This window comes from Prunus mume, linkage group LG7 (assembly GCF_029339155.1).
Source record: "Prunus mume cultivar Tortuosa linkage group LG7, ASM2933915v1, whole genome shotgun sequence".
Lineage (NCBI taxonomy): Eukaryota > Viridiplantae > Streptophyta > Magnoliopsida > Rosales > Rosaceae > Prunus > Prunus mume.
The window spans coordinates 10641514-10664731 of record NC_142704.1 but is presented as its reverse complement, the minus strand read 5'-3'; the positions used below and the strand labels follow the sequence as shown (position 1 = coordinate 10664731).

Below are 23218 nucleotides of genomic sequence, written 5' to 3'. Positions count from 1 at the left end.
TATAGACCAGTTTGTACTCTTTAGTTCTCTGCAAATATCTTAATACTTTCTTGCCTGCAATCCAATGTGCTTGACCTGGATTAGACTGAAATCTGCCAAGAACACTTATGCAGAATGCCAAGTCTGGTCTAGTGCAGACTTGTGCATACATCAAGCTTCCTACTAGTGATGCATAGGGCTTGTCCTTCATCTCCAATCTCTCTTGCTCAGTCTTAGGAGATTGTTCACTGCTCAATTTATCCCCTTTTGAGAAGGGAACATCACATCCTGTACAGTTTCCCATGTTGAACCTTCTAAGCACTTTCTCAATATATGCCTTCTGACATAAGCCGATCATTTTCCTTTCTCTGTCCCTGCTGATTTCTATTCCAAGAACATAGTTTGCCTCTCCCAAATCACTCATATCAAAGTGATCGGACAGCATCCTTTTAGTGTCATGTAACATGGACAGATTGCTACTTGCTAGCAGAATGTCATCCACATATAGCAGCATGAGGATGAAATTCCTTCCATTGAATTTCATATAGATGCATTCATCCAATGGATTATCAATGAAGCCTTGGGACTTAACAACTTCATCAAACTTGAGATACCATTGTCTTGATGCCTGTTTTAGACCATATATTGATTTCTGCAGCTTGCACACTAAATTCTCTTCCCCTTTTGAGCCAAAACCATCCGGCTGTTTCATATATATTTCTTCAATCAGTTCTCCATTTAGGAAAGCTGTCTTAACGTCCATCTGATGAAGATGCAGATCAAAATGAGCAACCAAAGCCATTATGACTCTAAATGAATCTTTAGTTGATACAGGGGAGAAAGTTTCATTGTAATCAACTCCCTCTTCTTGTGTGTAACCTTTTGCCACTAATCTGGCTTTATACCTGTTTATTTGTCCTTGTGCATTCCTTTTGGTTTTATAAACCCACTTACATCCTATAGGTTTGCATCCTAATGGCAAATTAACTAGTTTCCATACTCCATTTTTGCTCATTGATTCTAGTTTAGATTCCATGGCTGCAGACCACTGTGAACTTTTGTCACTTTCCATGGCCTGCTTGAAAGTTGCAGGGTCTTCCTCAGTATTGATGTCATGCTCTGATTCTTGCAGGTAAACAAAGTAGTCATTTGACAAGGCTGGCATTTTAGGTCTCTGTGATCTCCTGAGTAAATCTGAGCCGATTCTGGCTGATCTGTCGCATTTCTTCAGATTCTGGCTGATCTGGAGCCGTTCTGGCTGATCTGGAGCCGTTCTGGCTGGTTTTCTTCCAAGGCATCAAAAGGTAAGATAGTGACTTCTCTTGTTTGGTTTTCAGCTGCAGTTTCCTTAGTTTCCAAAACTTCATCAAAAACAAAATCTGTTTCATCTAATCCTTCCTCCTCTTCTTCAATAAAAATTGCTCTCTGTGTTTCCACAAATCTAGTGTTAAAGATTGATTCTTTGCTTAGGAGATTCATTCTTTCTTTTGAGACATGTCCAAGTCTCTTATGCCATAGTGTGAAAGATTCTGCATTACAAGGCTGTTTTGAACTTAACACATTTATCATCTCTGTACTTTGATTTGGTAATTTGCAGTTCAAACGAAACATTCTATCGATCAATAATCCATTACCAATAAAACTTTTATTTCTGAAAATGGAGAAACCAGACTCATCAAAATCAAACTGTAAGTTTGATTTTACAAGCTTGCTAACTGATAACAAATTCCTTGTCATAGAAGGAACATAAACGACATCAACTAATTCCAAAATAAAACCTGACTCCAACTCAAGACTAGCTAAACCAACAAAATCTACTCTAACTCTTTCTCCATTTCCCACGAACACCTTCAAGTCATCCTTGTTTGGCACCCTCTTTGTTTTGAATCCCTTTTCCCTTTTGTTTGTCCAACAGCGCTTGTATCTTCTGCAATCTCTCTTTAAATGTCCAAATTTCTTGCAGAAGAAACACTTCAAACCTACTGGACCCGTGCCCTTTGCAGACTCATCTTTCCTTTGCTGCTTATCTGTGTTCTTGTTTTTGGTCCATTCCTTTGGTTTAAACTTAGTATCCTGCACCAAATACACTTGTTCTTTTCCTTTGTCCTTTCTGATACTTTGTTCTTCCTGCACACATATACCTATCAAATCAGCAACTGACCATATCTCCTTCTGAGCAATATAAGTAGTTTTCAGTTGTCTAAAAATGCTAGGTAGAGAATTAATAGCAAAGTGCACCATCATGGTTTCATCCACATGGACTTTTAGAGCCTTCAGCTTGTTTCCTATCTCAACCATGTTCAGAATATGAGTTCTTATGCAGCCTTCTCCATTGTATTTCATATCTGTCAGCTGGCTCATGAGTGTACCAATTTCAGCTTTCTTGGATCCTTGGAAGTTTTCTGCAATAGCTTCCATGAATAGCTTAGCACTCTCAGTTTCAATAATACGCCTCTGACCTCTTCTGAAATAGACCTCCTCATGATCAGAATTGCCATTTTGTTGGCCTTAATCCACTTTGCATATTTAGTTTTAGTCTCAGCAGATGCATCAATCGCAGGTACTGATAGAGCTTCATCAGTAAGAACCATCTCATAATCCAGAAGTCCAAGAGCAATTTCCACATCTTCTCTCCATTTCTTATAATTTGAGCCAGTGAGAGTTCGAATCGAGTTATGATTGACTGTACATGTTTAAAACAAGATAAGCACTTTATATATAAATATCCCCAGAACTTTAATCAAACATACTTAATCACATCTTTGGACAATGATTCAAGCATGCTTATTGACACTGGAAAACGAGTAGATGTGGATTTCCTGAGCAAAAGATCTTCTACATCTTTAGACAGAAGAAAACCTTTCACTAATCCATATCTATCCATGTTCCATGTCGATCCACCATGATGCAAGACATATCAAACTGCTGACATCTTTGGACAGAAAGCCTTTCGACATGTTTTGCATCATGGTGCAAATTCTGATCACAAACCTTGAGTATAGTGATCATGCAATGGTTGAGTCGCTTTGGCTTACTCAATCACGGCACAAGAACTGTAAGCAATGATCTGTAGAAAACTTTAAGAACATGATAAAGTTCATACTTTATACTGTTATCATGTTCATACTTTATAACTTGAAACTGTCAGTTATTTATTCTCAATTTTCCTGCACGAGTTTTGTTAGGTATAACATGATATAACTTAAGCTCTGATACCACATGTTAATTCCTTAAAGCCATAACATGTTTAACACTAACCTGAGTCTGACATGGTGCTGGCGCAGATTGGATGATGCTTTGGAACAGATTGGCAGTGCAAGGTATAGAAGTTCTTCTCCGAGAATCCGATCCTTATAGCTATAACTCTGATGAGTGAATTTCTGTTTAGCTGTGTTGTGTTATTCGGATCTAGGAGGGAGCCTTCTATTTATATGCATCTCTCTAAGTGTCTTGCCCATCAAGAAACACTTAGAGATATCCTTCATGCTATAGGATTAATCCATTCCAATCCTTGTAGAATTAGGAACCCTTAAGCCTTCATTATCCTTATTGAACACTGTTTGAGGCTTGCCTAATCGAGATAGGTTTTGAGTTCCTAATAAACAATAAGTCTTTGTAATCCTAAGTTGATTAGAAGATCACTTTAGTAGGTTTAATGTAATAAACCTTCTTACATCTTTATGTTAATACTTTAAAGACAAGATGATAGAAGGTCAGCATGACAGCATCTAAGATGACATTCTTGTTTTCATAGTTCACCAAATGAAGCAAAACCATTCTACAGGCTTGTCCTCTTATACTACAAATAAAATTATACAGAGTCCGAAGACAAGGCATCATAGGCTAAGAACAAAATGTGTCAGTGATAAGAAAGAGATTATTTGATTAAATTCGAAATCCATAGTTTTCAGCCCGAATTTAAACAACTACCTTGCTGCAAATAAAGGTGGAATGTCCCAAAGAATGCTTGGTGTAGCTACGGTCATCATCTGTAACTGAGATGGTTTTTAATTTCCTTACTTGTGCCCCTGTCAAGCCTTTTTTTGTTCATGTATTTGATTAGTTCAGTCATCTTGTCCCTAAACTTTTCTGTTTTCGATCCTTTCACAATCAATGCAGCCATGTTACCCAGCAGATAAGCACCAGGAATCATGTCAAAAGACACAAAAAATAATGAATATCATTTCCCTCACATTCACTGCATGCATCTCTCCATATCCTGGAAAACAAAAAAGGAAAAAGCATACGCGTTTATGACCCATCTTGAAAATAAATCAGGGGTATTAAATAAGAAATGAATTAATAAGCTTAATTAATTGATTAATTACCAATCATTTAAAAATCACACATCACAACCGTACATACAGACCTAAAGTTAGCCTAGAGCGGAGGAGCTTGTATTTAATTTATGGCTATGTATTCGCGCCAAAATATAGAGTGGGCCCGATCCTTACTTCTTTCGTCCTGAAATACGAGGCCTAAGCCCAACTACAACTTTGGACCTGAACTCAACCAGCCCAACTTAAAGTTCCTTTCCCTCTTCGTATTTTGTTTTTTTGATCTTGCTCTCTCTCTCTCTCTCTCTCTCTCTCTCTCTCTCTCCTTATGTACTACATCAAAAAAGTTTTTCTTGCAAGTTCTATAGGAAAGTCTTGAATTCCGTGATTTGACTTTTTCTTTTTCACCCAGGAAAATACTTCCCCCCTTAGAGCACTTCCACAGTTAGCCCTTGCCATGGCGAGCCCTAGGCACTACTATTCACGTGAATAGTGGCTGCCCTAGCACCAAAAAAAAAGTGTGTTTCCAGCAGTGCAAGTCTTGCCATGGCAAATACTATTCATTTTTTTTTTTTTTTCACAACTTTGTTTACTTAAACATTTGATTTGGATAATATTTTCGGATAAGATTTTTAGGTTCCTACGTGTCAATACTATTCATATCGGATAAGATTTTTTGTTTCAAATTTCATATAAATTTCAAAATTCAAAATTCAGATAAATCAATACAACTAATAAAATAAAATACATGAATGACCACTAATTATTAAAACAAAACAAAAAAACACAATGAAATGAAAGGCAAGCAAACTAAGAAATGAAAGGCAAGATTTTATTTTATCGGATAATATTTTTGGATAAGATTTTATTTTATTAGTTGTATTGGTTGGTATTTATAGAAAAAAAGTATGAGGATTTGGTGTTAAAAGTGAAGAGTATTGGTTGGTATTTATAGACACTAGCGAACTCGGAATTTTTTTAGCGGAAGTGCAATATTGACTAAGTATGAAAAATGGTTTTTCGGAATAATCATTTTCTCAAGATAATTTTTAGCGGCTTTTATTCCTTACACATCAAATAAGAAAACTTGATTTTATGGGATTTTAATATGAAGTATATACTGACTTAATGAGCCATCATTTTTAGCATAAATCGTATTTTTCACTAAAACCGATTTTTCATATTTTGATTTGGTGGGAATTTGATTTTCTAGTATTTTTATTTGAATCCAAATGGGGGGTACTTCCTTATTTACATTGTAAACTTAAGTAAATGTCTTTGTCCTTTTACTTTTATTTATTCCTTTTATTTATTTTTATATTACTCCATTTACTTAAATGTTGAAAATGGAAATAAGGTATAGAGAGAAGAAAAAAAAAGTAATTTTTTGGCATTTTTTTCAATTTTTTCGGATTTTTTTTCAATTTTTTATTACAAAAATATTGGCTGCCGTTGGATTGGAGCAAAATTATGATCGGAGAACCCAGGACACGACACATGGCACATAATTGCTGGTGGACATCTGTAGCGCTGACGTCACGACGACGCAGCAAGGGCTGCCGTTGGATTGGAGCAAAAATTATGATCGGAGAACCCGGACACGACACATGGCACATAATTGTTTGGTGGACATCAGCGCCGACGCCACGACGACGCCCCCGCCTCGGGCCAGCCCGCTTTGCTGGGTCCCACCATCTTGCCCGGCCTCGCTTCCACTGGAAATGAGTTTTACCCCAAAACCCCACCCCCAAAACCCCATGCTGGAAATGCTCTTATTACGCAAGTAAGAGCTACTATATCAGTGGGTTGCTCAAAATGTAATTATCCTTTTGTTGTATGATTTCATTGTTGATAAATTCATTTTAGCATGCTGAAGAGTTGCAGGAATCACATAAGAAATTTAAAAGAAAAGAGAGAGTAAGAAAGAGCCAAGTCAAAGATCAATTGGAAATCCATTACCCGAAAAGGTAAAAAAGATCAAATGGAAAATCCAATGCTAGATTGTTGCTATGGTATGGTATGCCCTAGGAATCGAATCAAATCAAATCAAATGAGAAGAATAAACAAACCAAGGAGCTAAAAGCCGGCGAATGGAACGATGAAGAGGGTAGGTTGGAGGATGAGATCAAATGGAAAATCCAATGCTAGATTGTTGCTATGGTATGGTATGCCCTAGGAATCGAATCAAATCAAATCAAATAAGAAGAAGAAACAAACCAAGGAGCTGAAAGCCGGCGAATGGAACGATAAAGAGGGCAGGTTGGAGGATGAGAGAGACCAACGACACGAATTGATTCTTCAAGAGCTTGGGCGCAGGAAGGGTTAAGAGGAAGGCCAAGGCTGCCTCTGCGCCACCACGTCGCCAAGTATCATCCACCGCAACGCCATTTCGCGATCTCTCATTGTTTCTCTCTCTCTTTGTCAAATTCGATTGCTTCGATTTGATATTTGTTTGTGAGGTGAGGCTTACTTAATTACTTGCCACTTCTTCCGAACCAATGATGTCTGCCCTTGGTGCCGCTTTGCCTCGATTAGGCTTACCCACCAAAGGAAGCAAAGCATAAGTTGCTAAAGCAAAGAAGACTGAGAGGATCGGCCATGGTTTTGGAACCGGTTCACTCGCCAAAATCAACAGTTTGGGCTACTTCAATATTATGATCCACCTCTACCACTTAAAAGCCCAAAAGCACATTCCAATTCTGTATTTACATTTGGTCCTTTACTTCATTTTTGGGCCCAAAATAATATTATTGGCCGGACCAGAAAAAAAACACAGAAAAAAGATGCCAACTTAATTATTAGCTGCCAGCTTGAACAATTATTATTATTATTTTTTTTTGGTAAAGATTAGCTGGAACAATCCCTTGAACCTTTGTTCTTAAATTCTAATTTATAAATGCCTATGGGCCTCTACAAGTACAAAGTAAAAATTTATTAATGAAGTTCACATAATAAGGACATGCTAATTCTTCTGTCTTAGAGCAAGTCCAGCACAAGGGGTTAGCCCAGGCAGGAGGGTGCTCTAGGTCCGAAAGGCAGCTCTAGCCCGCAAGACCTAGCCCAGGCAATGCGTGGGACCCACGGGGAGATCTGGCCCATTGTATTGCCTTCGTGCAGCTGACGTCAGCACAAGAATGAAAAAAAATTGAAAATCTTGCACTAATTCCAGCATTAGGTCAACACTTAAAACCAACAGCTACAGGCCACATAGCTTCTCCTTAAGGCTCCGATCTGAAAATGTCCTCTAATCCAACGGATGCCCATTTTTTGGCTAAAAAAATATCAAAAAATTATGGAATTTTTTTTCCATAAATACCTACAAATATTATTCACTTTTCACACTAAATCTTCATACAAATTCATCTCCTTCCAATATTTTTCACTTTCCACACCAAATTTTCTATTACAAAATTCCATTTGTGTAAAAATACAATGGCCTCTTCCATCAAACCGGATGGTCGTTGACAAATGTTCGAAGCGGTCAAAATCTTGGCGACAATGTAAAAAATAAAAATAAAAAATCGCTTTATTCAATTTAATGTCATTTAAAAAAAAATATTTTCTTGTATTTCCAATTTCATTTTTTTAATACATTATTCAAGGCAAAACAAAAAAGAGGAAAACCATTACACATGGCCAGGGGTGGCCTTGAGGGTGTGCAAGTGGTACATGCGCCCTAATTTTTTAGGGGCCCCGATTTTTTTTATGTGTATAATATATGTTTAACAAATGTTATATATATACATATATATATATATATACCGAGTGAGCAAATTGTTGACACAAAGACGTTCCAAGTTGTGTTGGTTTGCAGGGTCTCAACTTCTATTCAGGGCGCGACTTCAAAACCCGATTGTGTTAAAGGCTTGTCCGATGTCAACACCAACATTCAATATCCCAGCTACTTTCACAACCACAAACTGAAATAACAAATACCCGATCACAAGGAATTAGTCAGTAATTATGCTCAGATATTCAATTTTGCAAAAATTCTTTTGTGAAATTTCAATTTTGTCCTTGGGAGTAGGGGTACTTTGGTCACTTTAAGAAAAAAAAACATTTATTGTATGGCATTACGTAATGGTGTAAGTTTGTGTTAGTTTATGTGAGGCCCTAATTTGAGGTTCGTATAGGGCCTTCAAAATCTCAAGGCCGGCCTTGCACATGGCTCCTCAAGTAAACAATGTCAGCAGTAGGTTCCAGTGGTGCGTTCTGTGTTGGAAATAATGGCACTATTACTTCCTCCGAAAGAAAATACTCCCCCACGTCATGATCCGGTGGAACTGCCTCCACCAATGATTGAGTCTTCCTTGTACTCGATTGTGTCGAACTATGAGGACCTGTAGTATTTCAATTGTATGATGAGTGAGATGTGAATTTTATAATAAATATGGACACGTGGCAATTAAAAAAAATTTCTGAAAATTTTATCTGAAATTTGAGATGTGAATGTTATAATAAATATGGACACGTGACAACCGAAAATCTTATCATGACGTTTCAATCAATCACATGATTTTGTTTTGTATTAAGGATACCTTTCAATCAATCACATGGTACGTTCCAATCAATGTTTTGTATTAAGGATACGTTTCAATCGATCACATGGTTTTTCCGGGAAAGAAAAAAAAATCACATGGTTGTATTAAGGATACGTTCCAATCAATCAATCACATTGGTTAATTCAAAGACTTATATGATGCCATCCGATCAGTGATGATGCTCTAGGAAATCTAACTTAATCTTATTGAAAACCAAAACAAATAAAATTTAATATTAATTTGAAATGAATTTAAAAGCTTCACACAAGAAATTGAAATATATGAATTTATATGAATTTAAGAGCTTCGTTTGAGAGTCTCAAAGTTATCCATTCTGCATTGCAGAAAGGAAAATTAATTAGTTGGATCAGCAAATGTTTAATTTGGCATGCGGTTTTCAGTTGCTTAATTGCTTCCTTCTATGACCTAGCTTGGTTTGGTTATGAATTTATGAAATGATACCCAGCACATGTTATGTTCCCTAAGATTTAGAATGACCTGGGCCTTCAGCCCTCGCTGTTCAGTCCTAATTAATGACATTATTATAATTGATAAATGGCTATGGCCCATAAGTTGGCATATGTCGGTTATTAAAGTAGACATCTCAAATCTCAACAACTTCGTTCAATCCTAATTAATGGCATTCCTTATTATAATTGATAAATGGCTATCCTGTCTATGGCCCATAAGTACAAGTAGTAGAAAATACTAGGCTGAACTTTGTTTTATTTGAAGACGTGCAGCACGCTCTAGTTTGTTTTATTTGAAGAATATTATTACTTCAATTGAATTTATATATTTCAAGTACATCACGTGGTTGATCATGATTTTGGAATAGGTTCCCTCGCCCAAAATCAACAGTTTGAGCTACGTCAATATTATGGTCCACCTCTGTCACTTAGAAGGCCCAAAAGTACATTCCAATTATATATTAGCAGGCCAAATGAACAATATAATTATTATGGGCGCTAATAATATTTTGGTCCCTCACTTAACAGCCCAAAATTAATTTAACTCAAAAAAATTATAAGTTAACTCTTAATTACTTAAACTACAAACTTCATGCACAAGCCATATAGTTAAGTCCAACCCAAAAATATATACAGTTAAGAGGAAATAATTGAAGAAACTACATAATAATAATAAAAACAAGTTTATTTAAAATTATTAGTATAAAAAAACAACACATTTGAAATGAATTTAATAGCTTCACACAAGAAATTGAAATACAAATTCATGTCTTCTCCTTTTTTTCCCCCTTTAATTTAGTTGTTTGTAGGATATAAATTAAAAAGAATCGTCCACTGTTCATCACCACTTTCATTTTTTAACTTCTATTCATGTAGTTTTCCTAGTTTGCTCTTGTGCGCGCGTCTCTCCAACTTCTCTTTAATTACTTCCTGCAGCTGTTATCCAACTTCTCTTCAATTTATTAATGAAGTTGACATTGAGGATATCTTATCAGTGATGATGCTCAAGGAAATCCAACTTATTGAAAACAAGAACAAAAATGAAATTTGGCCAGCAACTTTCAAGGAAATGTGTGTTCATAGGACTTGAATTGGCATTTTAAAGTTAGCTACGTACGCACGGTCTAGTTTTGCAGACCCTCCAATTATATGGTTTTTCAAGAGAGATTTTTTCAGCCGATGTGGTTTTCAGTTGCTTAATTTGCTTCCCTCGGTTTGGTTATGAATTTATGAAATGAAACCCAGCACATGTTCTGTTCCCTAAGATTAAGAATGACCTGGGCCTTCAGCCCTCGCTGTTCAGTCCTAAGTGATGACATTATTATAATTGATAAATGGCTATGGCCCATAAGTACATGTAGTAGAAATTACATAATCAAGTTCACATTACAATAGAGAAGAAAATACTAAGCTTAACTTTGTTTTATTTGAAGACGTGAAGCACGCTTTAGTTTGTTTTATTTCAAGAATATTATTACTTGACCTTTCAAAACTGCCACCTGGCTTGACTTTTATTTTTTGTCTTCAATTTTCTCTGTTATCGCGGGCCAGTACAACAAGAAAAAGAAGCCAGAGCTGCATGCAGGGTTTGGGTTTGCTTGATTATAAATAGCACAGCAGGTTGGGGTTAGGAAAAGCAATAAGCAACGAGAGAGAGAGAGAGAGAGAGAGAGAGAGAAGTGAGTTTACATTTGTATACATAAAAAAAAAAAAAAATTCATATTGAAGCGCGAGCGAAAGATCATCAGAAATGGCAGAATTACCAAAGTTTATTGCTCTTAAATCAGTCACGAGCCATAAATACTTGGTCTACAAAGACCAAGCCACCGAAAATATGCAAGATATTCTCCAATGCTCCGGAGACGATGTTCAGAGCAAATACGCAAGGTTCAAAGTGGAGAAGGACGTAAACCTCCCCAGTCTGGTGCATATAAAATCCACCTACAATGACAAATACTGGAGAACGGCAAGCCAAGACAGTTCGTGGATTGTGGACGGGGCTGACGAGAAACAGTCAAATAAAAGGTTGTGGTCATGTACACTCTTCAAGCCTGAGGTTGTGCTACCACCAGGACCGTACAGCGAAGGCATATACAAGTTCAACCATGAGCAAATGGGAAACCTTATACAGCCAAAATCTGGAGACGAGTTCGAAAATGCCCTCGTTGCAGCACCTGGAATCCCCACCCAAAACCATACCTTCATTGTCGAAAAACTTCCAGGATGATCATCCTGTTAAGTTAATTCGATGTTTGTGGGTAGCGTCGTTGGAAACCCTTACGAGACTTCACTCATCCCATCAGGGTCACCTATGGGTTTAAAAGGCTTGTTGCATACGCTAAATGCAATCGCGTTCCCTGCGAAAGTGGCATTGTCTTAAGTTTTCCTTTTGTTGTGATTTGGGTTCAATAATATTGCATGCAGCTGCTGCTCATGCATTCATGCATTAATTTATGTAACCTAGGGTAAGACTGTCTGTGGAAATAAAAGTTGTGCTTCTTTCGTTTTACTATTCTGATCCATATTACTTGATGCATTCATGCATTACTTCCATGATTCAAGAGCTTTAATTAATTAATTACTCGGATCCTTGATTATTACAAGACCAGTAAGAATAATTGACGCTGAGAATTGCCAAGCCAGATCAACAATAATAATAGTTCAATCCATGCTTTCCAACGTACGCATATTAGAAAATTGAAAAGGGAATTAAAGATTCTAACAAAATTCACACATATAACATCTCAGAACTTCTGTTCCAAGTCCTATAAACATTTATCATTTAATCAAAGAATAAATGTATTGCGATAATTTATCATTTTGATCAGAGCAATGCTTAGATAGCTAATTTCTTGATGATATTCATCAGAGAACTTTGACAACTCCGAAGTTCTAGCAACTTCAAGCAGTTTGATTAGTTTCTTATTTCCACCTATGCGGGCTTCATCAAGTGGAGTTCTTCCCCATCTGCAATCAGGAAGTAGACTAATTAAAAAGGTTGCATGTTGGAATTATTTTTTAATAGACAGTCCTTAGCTTTTAGTCTAAACAGAATTATCAAAATACTGTCCATCTTCTCGTGTATCGCCTATACTCAAAAGTCAAAACTGTGACTTGACCGGTTTGTATGGGCTTTAAGGAGCTTTAAATTTTTGTAAAGAACATATATATATATATATATATATATATATATAGATATACATATTCCAGTCATAATTAAGGTTAAGGATAAGCTACGTACGTACATTCGATTCACATAGATACAAAAGTTGGTTGCAGAAATAAGGATTTTAATTCGTCTCTTAAATGGTTTTAATCATGTTACTTTTAGGTACGCAATTTGGCTGATATTTAAACAATAGTTTCAAAAGGAGACCATAAGGTCAGTCATCCAACCGGATGACCATTCGGATTGTACCTGTCCTTTGATAGAACACTTGCACCTGCTTCTAAAAGGAATTTTGCCATTGAATATAAGCCTTCTGAAGCAGCTAAGTGAAGCGGTGTTCGTTGATCATAATTTTTCACATTTGGGTTGATGTCATTGACTAAAAACCTTTTCAGCAGGTCCAAATTCCTCTTTGATACCGTTGTAGGGGACTTTTTCTTCCGACAGCTGTTAATGGACTGGACCGCCGTAAAGGGCAGACTGATGAAATTGCCCCATTTGTTTGAGTTCGAAAATCAAGCCCCAAAAATGCTTCAAAAGGGCAGCAGAGCCTTAAGAAGTAATTTGGTTACCTTCACCAACCAAAACAACAGCAACTTACAGATGATTTCTTAATGACAAATAAAATTTCGAGCTTGGCATAAGAGGCATGTGGTATGGAAGCAAAATCAGCATGAGTTTAGCACTTAGGGGAAATTTAGGCTTTTTTGAGGGAAAAAAAGGAAGTGTTAAGGTAAGAAAGGAGAGGTTTGTAGGAGATTTGGCTAAGAAGAGAGAAATAGAGAACAATGTTCTTCCGACAGCCTGACAGATCTTCTGTCTGCCAGAAGAGGAAAATGGAGAAGAAGGGTGAATAGTGCACGAGATTGCTGGATTTTTGCAGGTAAGAGAGGAAGCTTACTCTCTGAATCTGAGTTGGTTTTGTTGGGTAGAAGAGGTCTCATTTTATAGCCGCTAGAAACCATCTCTTCCCAAGAAACCCTAATGGTTTATTCCCAAGTTTGGCCAAGTTTTCCCCTACCTTTCTTCTCCCCTCCCTTGACTTTTCCTATCTTGGTGAAATTTCATCTGCCCATTTGCACAAAATCTGGAATTTTGGGGAGCTCAAGGCCCCTTTCCCGCAGCTGCTTCAGTGGGAGACTTCCATTCTCAGCTATTTTTCTTCTTCTTTCTTTCCTCCTTCCATGGCTAGAACTGATGAAGGAAAACAAATGGATATACATGTTGGTTCAAAGGGTGCTTCTTGCAATTTGCGCGCTAATATCTTTTGGTTCCTTAAACGCTTTTGCTTGGAACTTGCTCCACCCATGTGCTGGAACCTCCCAGTAGCTTTGCTCAATGAACCTTCAGACCTCCCCTTCGTGGCTTTTGTTCCTTCAGCTAGGTGTTGGGGCCTTTGTGGCTTATTATGTTTAATTGTATGGGCCAAGGTGGTTCTTTAAGTAAGTGGGCTATTTTCTATTAAACGTTGGGCTTTTGGTTGGGTTATTCTCCCTCTTGTGCTTACCCATATGTTTGGGTCTAATAAATGGGCTTAAGTCTCAAGACTTCCAAGTGATCCGAGACTTCCATTTCTCGGCCCATTAATGGGCCTCATGTCGATTTATTATCATTCATACCACAACTCACTCAAGCAAGCCCCGGGCATTTGAGTGGCTTGGGCTCACTTAAGCTTGTAGCGTGGTTGGGTGCGAAATAACTATTTCGTGCTTGGCATGGCGTGTCGCTTGGCATGTTTTAATTTTATCGTCCTTGGGAAAGGCTGCGGTGTTTAATTTCGGCATGGGCTTGTAAAGCCAGTATGCTTTATCTCACTTCCTGGCATGACGAATTATTTATTTAGCATGACACGTGAACTGCAACTCACATGTGGCAAGTTTGCGTGTACTCCACTTTGCGTCTTTTCTTGATAAAGTGTCGTTTTGGGCCGATAATTTATTCGGGCCTAACCATGGATTTTTTTTGGTCTCAACAACCGTATTACAGAGAAAATCACCAGCATCATCAATAGTCAGCGACGCCCCCACATTAAGCAGTAAAGAAGCTACTTGATCATTCTCATTTTTAATGGCTTCAAGCAAAGGAGTGTTCCCAAATTTATCTAACATTCAAAGTTAATCAACAATAGTGGTAGTAGATAGTAAGAATTCTTCAGAAAATACATGATCTAGTTGATTTTTTTTTTTTTTGGCAGAGCTCGTTAGAAGATCACCTGATAACTCGACGTCTGGTCCTTGATCAATAAGGAAACGATTAATATCCTCATACCCTTTTGATTAGGGATGGGCATCGGGACCGGAAAACAGAAACACCGAATCAAACTGGTAACAAAACCGGAAAAAAATAGGTTGACCAAAAAGTCAACAAATCGGATCAAATCGACCCAATGGTTCCGATTTTGGTTTTACACCTCACCAAATTGGACCGGACTGAACCGGACCGGTTGTATTTTTTTTTTTTACAAAATTTTGGGAATCAGACCGGAGTGTTCCCAAAATTTTATAATTAATATTTTTCCAAATTCAACTTCAAAAAATTTCTCATTGTATGAATTGGGTCATTTGTTAAATTTTAAGCCAAAAATATAACTTTTTTATTTTTATTTTAATTTTAAATAAATAAATTTTAAAAAATTAAAAAAAATAAATAATCCGGTTCAAAATCGAAACCGGTCAAAACCAGATCGAATCGGTCGAATCAACCAACCAATTTTTTAAAAAATTTGCTTAAACCGAACCGGACCATGCCCACCCCTATTTTTAATGCAGCAACATGCTGTGGAAAGCAAATAAAGATGAAGTAAACCACACACACACACGTATCGACATGGGTGTCATCAAAGAGAAGTTATTTACGTTATTCTAGCACCATTTTTCTAATTTTATAAAGATTAATTAGTAGCTTGGGCATCTAGATTTGTTGACACCATGTTAAACCTCACCTTCCCTCTTAAGCAAATCACTTATTGACGCACGGTTATGACTAAGGCCGATATTGCATTTGGGCCTCACCATTACGGGCCCAAACCCACTGCCAAAATCAGTTCGGAAAGGCCTATAAAAGGCAAGGGTGTTGATCACTCTCTGACTCTCTCCAGGTTGCTCGGCTGAGAACCAGAACGCCCAAAGTTCCCTCCTCTTTATTTACTAAGGCTCTCAAGCCTATCTCAATGTAATACAACTCCCTACACATATATACAAATACAACAACTAGTGGATGTAGCCCGAATTCATGGGTGAACCACTCAATCTCTTCATTTTACTTGGATGATTGCGATATTACGGCTATCCCAAAAGTATGGGTTTAACAAGATTTATACCAAAGGCGACCTTCCATCATAATCCATCTTGTTGGGATCTGCTCCTGCTCCAATCAAACGTTTTACTAGATGGTAATCTCCATCATGGACAACACAATTTACTCCATTTCATGCTTTCCAATATATAGTATGATATCTGATTCCAAAAGCTTGTTCCGAGTATTCAAATATTTTCCCTGTAAGTTGAGAAGTGAGCTAAAGGAAATTTTTTATATAGAAAAGTTGATATAAATCCAAATTCCTATTGAAGAGTTGAGTTTAATCATCAAATTTGGTGACTTTGATCCAAGTCCTCTCACTTTTGTGCCACATAGAATTACATTTTTTTTTAAATATTTTATGACGTAATCTTTTTATTATTTTATTTTTAAAATAATTTTTTGTTCTGATGTTGCCTCTTATGACTTGAATCGGGTAATAGTCATTTATGTCATATTTGCCTATTGCCCTATATGTTTTTTCATATTTTCGACAATGTGTAATAGTATTCTATGTACCTTTTTAAATAGGTAACATACAATTTTATTTTGTCTATTTTTGTATATGACTTATAAGTAGTATTCTAATTTATGTTTCTAACTTATAGGTAACACGATTATCACTAAGTATTTTTCGTTATTAAAAATAACACTATTTACCTGCATTTCAGGTACATAATTTAATGTGGTTGCATGTTTGATTGATTGGTATAATATGTGGGTCTTTGCTTTTTATTGATTAAATTATATTTTATCCATATATTAGGAATATCATCAAGGAAAGAATTCAAAATTTAAATTATGGAATTCAATTACAAGAAAATAATGCATTAAATTTAGATTTTCAATGTGTTTTCCTTATTTACCTCAAAGGGTAAAATCGACATAACTAAAAAGTAATAAATGTCAAAGGATCTACTTCTAAAACCAAAAACACGAGGACTAAACCCAATAACAGCTAATTATTTTGGACTAGGGATGACAATTTTCCCTATGGGTAAGGGTCTTCGTGGGGATTCGACCCTAATGGGTCGGGTATGAAGGACAAAAAACGGATATGGGGATGGGTATGGTGTTTGGGGAGGGGTGAGGATGATATTTTAGTCCCCAACCTGAACCCTCCCCATTTAGAATATATATATTAATTTTTTGATGAGGTATATATAAATATGCTATTAAAGTAATTGTACCAACTAAGTTTTATATTATTATATTATGTACTTATATAATTTATACAAATCTTAAGCCACACTACTTATTTATTTAGTTAACTTCTAGTACATATATAAACATTCTTATATTGTCTTATAAGTATATATATTATATTTTGCCTTAGTACTATTTTTTTCTTCTTCAACAAAGTAGTTGTATATTGGTTTTTTCTTCCATAATGGGGTGGGTTGGGGAACCCATTCTCCAACGAAAGTGGGGATAGGAAATCCCCGATATGAATATTGCGGAGGGGATGGGGGAAAAATGTTTAACAGGGATGGGGATGGGAATGGCATACCCACCCCCGATTCGACCCATGCCATAAGAAGCCCCTTTTTTTTCATTTGCAATTTGCAGGGGCACAATTCAGCATATCTCTTGCAGGGTGGAAGCAAGAAAATGAAGACTACAAAAATTTCCAAGTCTATTTACCTCAATGAGGTTGTTTAGAATAATCCGCCCATCTAAGAAATGTATCTCCAAGATTTCTCTAAACTATTGTTTATCAAGTTGCAGGACCCTGCACAGTTGTCGAACCCAAAGGAAACCTCGCCAAATGAGCTATAGGTTTGCAGACGCTCAAGGAACTCTTCATTTTCATTATCATCATCCTATCCCACCTTCTCCTGTAGACAATATCAAATCTATTAGACATAATAAGGGGTCAATGAATGAAGATATACATGTAAACATAAAAGAATGAATACAGGAAAACAGAGAAGGGTGGGTCATGTGTGCATGCAGTTGCGCAGCTTTGTATGTATGCTACAAGACCACTAGTTTTATGTGTGTGTGGTGCGCACTATTTTATATAACCAAAAGGTAGCAGCCAGCCCAACCAGAAGGGTTTGAAGCTTTGCTGTCTTGATTTCCCCTGCAAAGGAATGCATGATACCATATTATTATTCATATGGGGACACAAAGATCAATGCTTGAGAAACTGATACAATTTAAGGACAATTTTGGACAGAGTGACTTTATTATGTTTGAGAACACGTAACACAGTACTGCAAATGCATTAAAAGAAGAATAATGGAATAGACATAATGGGACTAAACAAGTAAAATTGTAACTTGTACCAGCTCACCATGGCATACTATGTATAGTTGATCAACTGCTTGCCCTTGCTCCATAATCACTTCTGCTGGAAGGAAAAACTCCTCATGAATTCTGGCTGCCTGATAAATCAGAAACATAGGTTAGATTCCTCTACTATAAAAGAAGTGAAGTCTAGAATTGTTAACATTTATGTTATGAATAATCAAAGGTGATTAAAATATCCAACGATGTCAGCATTTTGTTAATCAGATCAGATAAAATTACTGAAGTCAGTGGCTTACAAACTACTTTATGAAGCCTAAAGAGCAACCCTTAAACAGAGGAACTTCTTTGATGTACGACTCATAATTTCGGGAAATCTGCAAAGAAGAAACAATAGATTTTAGTACAGTTTCACAGTCAGCAGTACGCCAATCAAAAGTAAGATCCTCTGTATAGTGTATAACTACTTGGCCACCCATCACCTCATATGTTGGTTATCTTTATGTTAATACTTTAAAGACAAGACGATAGAAGGTCAGCATGACAGCATCTAAGATGACATTCTTGTTTTCATAGTTCACCAAATGAAGCAAAACCATTCTACAGGCTTGTCCTCTTATACTACAAATAAAATTATACAGTGTCCGAAGACAAGGCATAATAGGCTAAGAACAAAATGTGTCAGTGATAAAAAAAAAACTAAAAACCGAGTATAAGAAAGAGATTATTTGATTAAATTCCAAATCCATAGTTTTCACCCCGAATTTAAACAACTACCTTGCTGCGAATAAAGGCTGGAATGTCCCAAAGAACAGCGGCTTCGGTGTAGCTACGGTCATACTGTAACCTGAGATGGTTTTTAATTTCCTTACTTATGCCCCTGTCAAGCCTGTTTTTGTTCATGTATTTGATTAGTTCAGTCATCTTGCCCCTAAACTTTTCTGTTTTCGATCCTTTCACAATCAATGCAGCCATGATACCCAGCAGATAAGCACCAAGAATCATGTCAAAAGACACATAAAACATGATGAATATCATCTCCCTCACATTCAATGCATGCATCTCTCCATATCCTGGAAAACCAAAAAGGAAAAAGCATACGCGTTTATGACCCATCTTGAAAATAAATTAGGGATATATAACAAGAAATGAATTAAGAAGCTTAATTAATTGATTAATTACCAATCATTTAAAAATCACACATCACAACCGTACATACAGCCCTAAAGTTAGCCTAGAACGGAGGAGCTTGTATTTAATTTATGGGCTATGTATTCGCGCCAAAATATATAGTGTGCCCGATCCTTACTTCTTCCGGCCTGAAATACAAAGCCTAAGCCCAACTTAAAGTTTCTTTTCCCTTTTTTTTTTTTTTTTTCTCTCTCTCTCTCTCTCTCTCTCTCTCTCTATGTACTACATCAAAAAAGTTTTTCTTGCAAGTTCTATAGGAAAGTCATGAAGTCCGTTATTTGACTTTTTCTTTTTCATCCAAGGAAATACTTCCCTCCTTAAAAGAAAAGAGAGAGTAAGAAAGAGTCAAGTCAAAGATCAATTGGAAATCCATTACCCAAAAAGGTCAAAAAGATCAAATGGAAAATCCGATGCTAGATTTTTGCTATGGGGGAATCAAATAAAATCAAATCAAATAAGAAGAAGAAAGAAACCAAGGAGCTCAAAGCCGGCGAAGGAAACGATGAAGAGGGCAGGTTCGAGGATGAGACTGGCGGACCCATAAACTTTTGAGCGGAGGTGCAATATTGACTAAGTATGAAAATGGTTTTTCGGAATAATCATTTTCTCAATATAATGTTTGGCGGCTTTTATTCCTTATACATCAAATAAGAAAACTTGATTTTATGGGATTTTAGTATGAAGTATATATTGACTTAATGAGCCATCATTTTTAGCATAAATCGTATTTTGCACTAAAACCGAATTTTTATATTTTGATTTGGTGGGAATTTGATTTTCTAGTATTTTTATTTGAATCCAAATGGGGGGTACTTCCTTATTTACATTGTAAACTTAAGTAAATGGAGTAATATAAAAATAAACAAAAGTAAAAAAACAAAGACATTTACTTAAATGTTGAAAATGGAAATAAGCTAATCTGTACACCAGTTGAGCAAATGGGCAATTTGAAGCACCTACAATGATTTTTCCGGCGAAGGGAGGTGCAGCTGCACCTCCTTGCGCCTTAATAGATCCGCCCCTGATGAGAGAGACTAACGACACGAATTGATTCTTCAAGAGCTTGGGCGCAGGAAGGGTTAAGAGGAAGGCCAAGGCTGCCTCAGCTGCCACCACGTACGTCAGTACCATTCACTGCAACGCCATTTCGAGATCTCTCTTTGTAAAATTCGATTGCTTCGCTTTGATTTGATATTTGTTCGTGAGGTTGAGGCCTACTTAATTACTTGCTACTTGTTCTGAATCTGAATGCTGCTGCCTTGGCTGTCGCTTTGCCTTAAAAGGCTTAATCACGAAGCAAGCAAGCAAAACATAAGTAGCCAAAGCAAAGAAGACTGAGAGGACCAGCCATGGTTTGGGAACCGGTTCACTCGCCCAAAATCAACAGTTTGGGTTACTTCAATATTATATTATGGTCCACCTCTGCCAATTAAAAGGCCCAAAAGCACGTTCCAATTTTGTATTTACATTTGGTCCTTTACTTCATTTTGGCCACAAAATAATTTTATTGGCCGGACCAAAAACAAATGCCAACTTAATTATTAGCCAGCAGCTGGAACAATTATTATTATTATTTTGGTAAAGATTAGCTGGAACAATCCCTTGAACCTGTGTTTTTCAATCCTAATTCATAAATGCCTATGGGTCTCCACAATTTATTAATGAAGTTCACATAATGGAGATGTTTCAATCAATCACATGGACATGGACATGGATTTCTTTTGTATTAAAGATACGTTCCAATCAATCAATCACATTGGGTTAATTCGAAGACTTTTCTGATGCCATCAGATCAGTGATGAGCTCTAGGAAATCCAACTTAATCTTATTGAAAACCAAAACAAATAAAATTTAATATTAATTTGAAATTAATTTTAAAGCTTCACACAAGAAATTGCAATATATGAATTAATATTCTCTTCTTCTTTTTTTAATTTCATTTATTTGTTTGTAGAGGGTCGAAATTAAAAACAATCATCTGCAACTGTAAAACCTACATAAAACCGATAGATTTTGCTTAAAAGAAAATATTTATAAAAAAATAAATTGAAATTGTGTCTATATGAAATGAACAATTAAAATTACGTACCACTCTCCTAAGTATGTCATACGTCTGTAATTAAAGTATGTAAACATCTCAACAACTTTGTTGTTGAATCCTAATTAATGACATAATTATAATTGATAAATGGCTATGGCCCATAAGTACAAGTAGTAGAAATTACATTACAAGTTCACATTACAACAGAGAAGAAAATCCTAGGCTTATTCTTGTTTTATTTGAAGACGTGAAGCACACGCTTTAGTTTGTTATATTTCAAGAATATTATTACTTGACCTTTCAAAACTGCCACCTGGCTTGACTATTTTTGCTGGCTTCAATTTTCTCTGTTTCGCTTTCGCGAGCCAACCCAACTATGGATACGTACAGCAAGAACAAGAAGCGAAAGCTGCATCAGCAAGTGAATGGTTTGGGTTTGCTTCATTATAAATAGCACAGCGGGTTGGAGCTAGGGAAAGCAATAAACGAGAGAGAGAAACAGACAAGTGAGTTTATAAAAAAAATCAATCATATTCATATTGAAGAGCGAGCGAGAGATCATCAGAAATGGCATTACAACTGCCAGAATTTTGTGCGCTTAAATCAGAGACGAACAACAGATACTTGCGCTACATACACAAAGACATCGAGGGGGTGCATGGGATCCTCCAATTCTCCGGAGAGGAGGTTCTGAGTCCATACGCAAAGTTCCAAGTCGAAGTGGAGAAGCCCTCACCAATCAACAACAACAACCGCGGTCTGGTGCATATAAGATCCTGCTACAACAACAAATACTGGAGGAGGGCAGACCAAAACAGTAGGTGGATTGTAGCCGGGGCTGACGAGCGGCAGGCAGATCAAAACCTTTGGTCATGTACGCTCTTCGAGCCCATCATGAACAACATAAACTCCTCCCAAATCCGATTGCGCCACGTGCACTCCGGTCATTATTTAAAGATATCCGCTACAAACGAATGCCTCTTTATAAGCCAAAACTTTGATGTCTTCACAGTCATCGACCGGAACGCGCTGGTGATTCTTCCCGAGCATCTTGCCTTCAAAGTCAACGTCAATGGCATTGGCAACTACCTCCGCATCCAAATCATTGATACACACCCATATCTGCAGTACTCAGCCACAGCTCCTACTGAACTAGAGAAGGAGAACAAGGTGGTCACCGCCGGTGATGGAAGCGTTCGCATAAAGTCCATCTTCACTAAAAAGTTCTGGAGGCGCAACAGTAGCCGTCATGATAATACTAGCAACAACTGGATTTGGGCTGACTCAGACGACACCACCAACCGAGACTCAAACACGTTATTTTGGCCAGTCAAGTTAGAAACCTATACCGACCGCGACGTCAATGTTGTAGCTCTCCGCAACCTGGCCAACAACAAGTTCTGCAACAGGAACAACGATGTAAGCTGTCTGACTGCCGATACTCCAAATACAAATGCCCCAGCTCCAGAGGCGCACCTGGCAGTCGAAGAGCTTGTTATGTCCCGGACCATCTCTGATCTCAATTTCCGCCTGGCCGATGCCAGGATCTATAACCGCGAGATCGACCAGAACATGGCCGAGGTAGAATACGCAAACCCCTCCCCCCAAATACCGGCCTCTAAAACTCTCAAGCTCTTCTATGAAGACGAAAGGACTAGTACTTGGAATACCAGTGCCGACGACGTCTCTTTCACGGCCTTCATCCAAACCACCCTCACCTCCGACACTCCATTCGTCGTACAGGACGAGGGAGTCCGCATCCGAGTTTCGGGTAACTTTAACGGAGCCTACCAGTGGGGTCAACACCTCAAATCAAAAACTCAAATTGAGCGTCGGTTCCCGGTTGTTGTGCCGCCAAGGCATAAGGTGACGGTGAAACTGTAGCAACAAAGGCTTCATGCGACATTCCCTTCTCCTACTCTCAGCGGGACACTCTTATTAGCCAAACCCCGGCAATTATTACCTGCCTCAAGGAAGGTGGCCTTTACAGTGGTAAAAGT

General features: G+C 37.3%; 2 protein-coding genes and 2 pseudogenes across 3 annotated transcripts; 2 read left to right on the top strand and 2 right to left on the bottom strand.

The window, feature by feature from the left end:
- Positions 1-1622: 1622 nt before the first annotated feature.
- Positions 1623-3269, bottom strand: LOC148915455 (uncharacterized; annotated as a pseudogene). The gene is made up of 2 exons (XR_016122018.1): positions 3238-3269; positions 1623-2662 (listed from the first exon to the last, which is right to left on the bottom strand). The product of XR_016122018.1 is annotated as an uncharacterized LOC148915455 (transcript).
- Positions 3270-11017: 7748 nt separating this feature from the next.
- On the top strand, positions 11018-11494 carry LOC103343178 (uncharacterized). The gene has a single exon (XM_008246850.2). The coding sequence runs from the start codon at positions 11018-11020 to the stop codon at positions 11492-11494; it is 477 nt and encodes a 158-aa protein (XP_008245072.2).
- A 559-nt stretch (positions 11495-12053) lies between these two features.
- Positions 12054-19310, bottom strand: LOC148915454 (potassium channel SKOR-like; annotated as a pseudogene).
- Positions 19311-21785: 2475 nt separating this feature from the next.
- LOC148915453 (uncharacterized) lies at positions 21786-23102 on the top strand. The gene has a single exon (XM_089041918.1). It carries the CDS (start codon positions 21786-21788, stop codon positions 23100-23102), a length of 1317 nt encoding a protein of 438 aa, XP_088898044.1.
- The last annotated feature ends 116 nt before the right edge of the window (positions 23103-23218 follow it).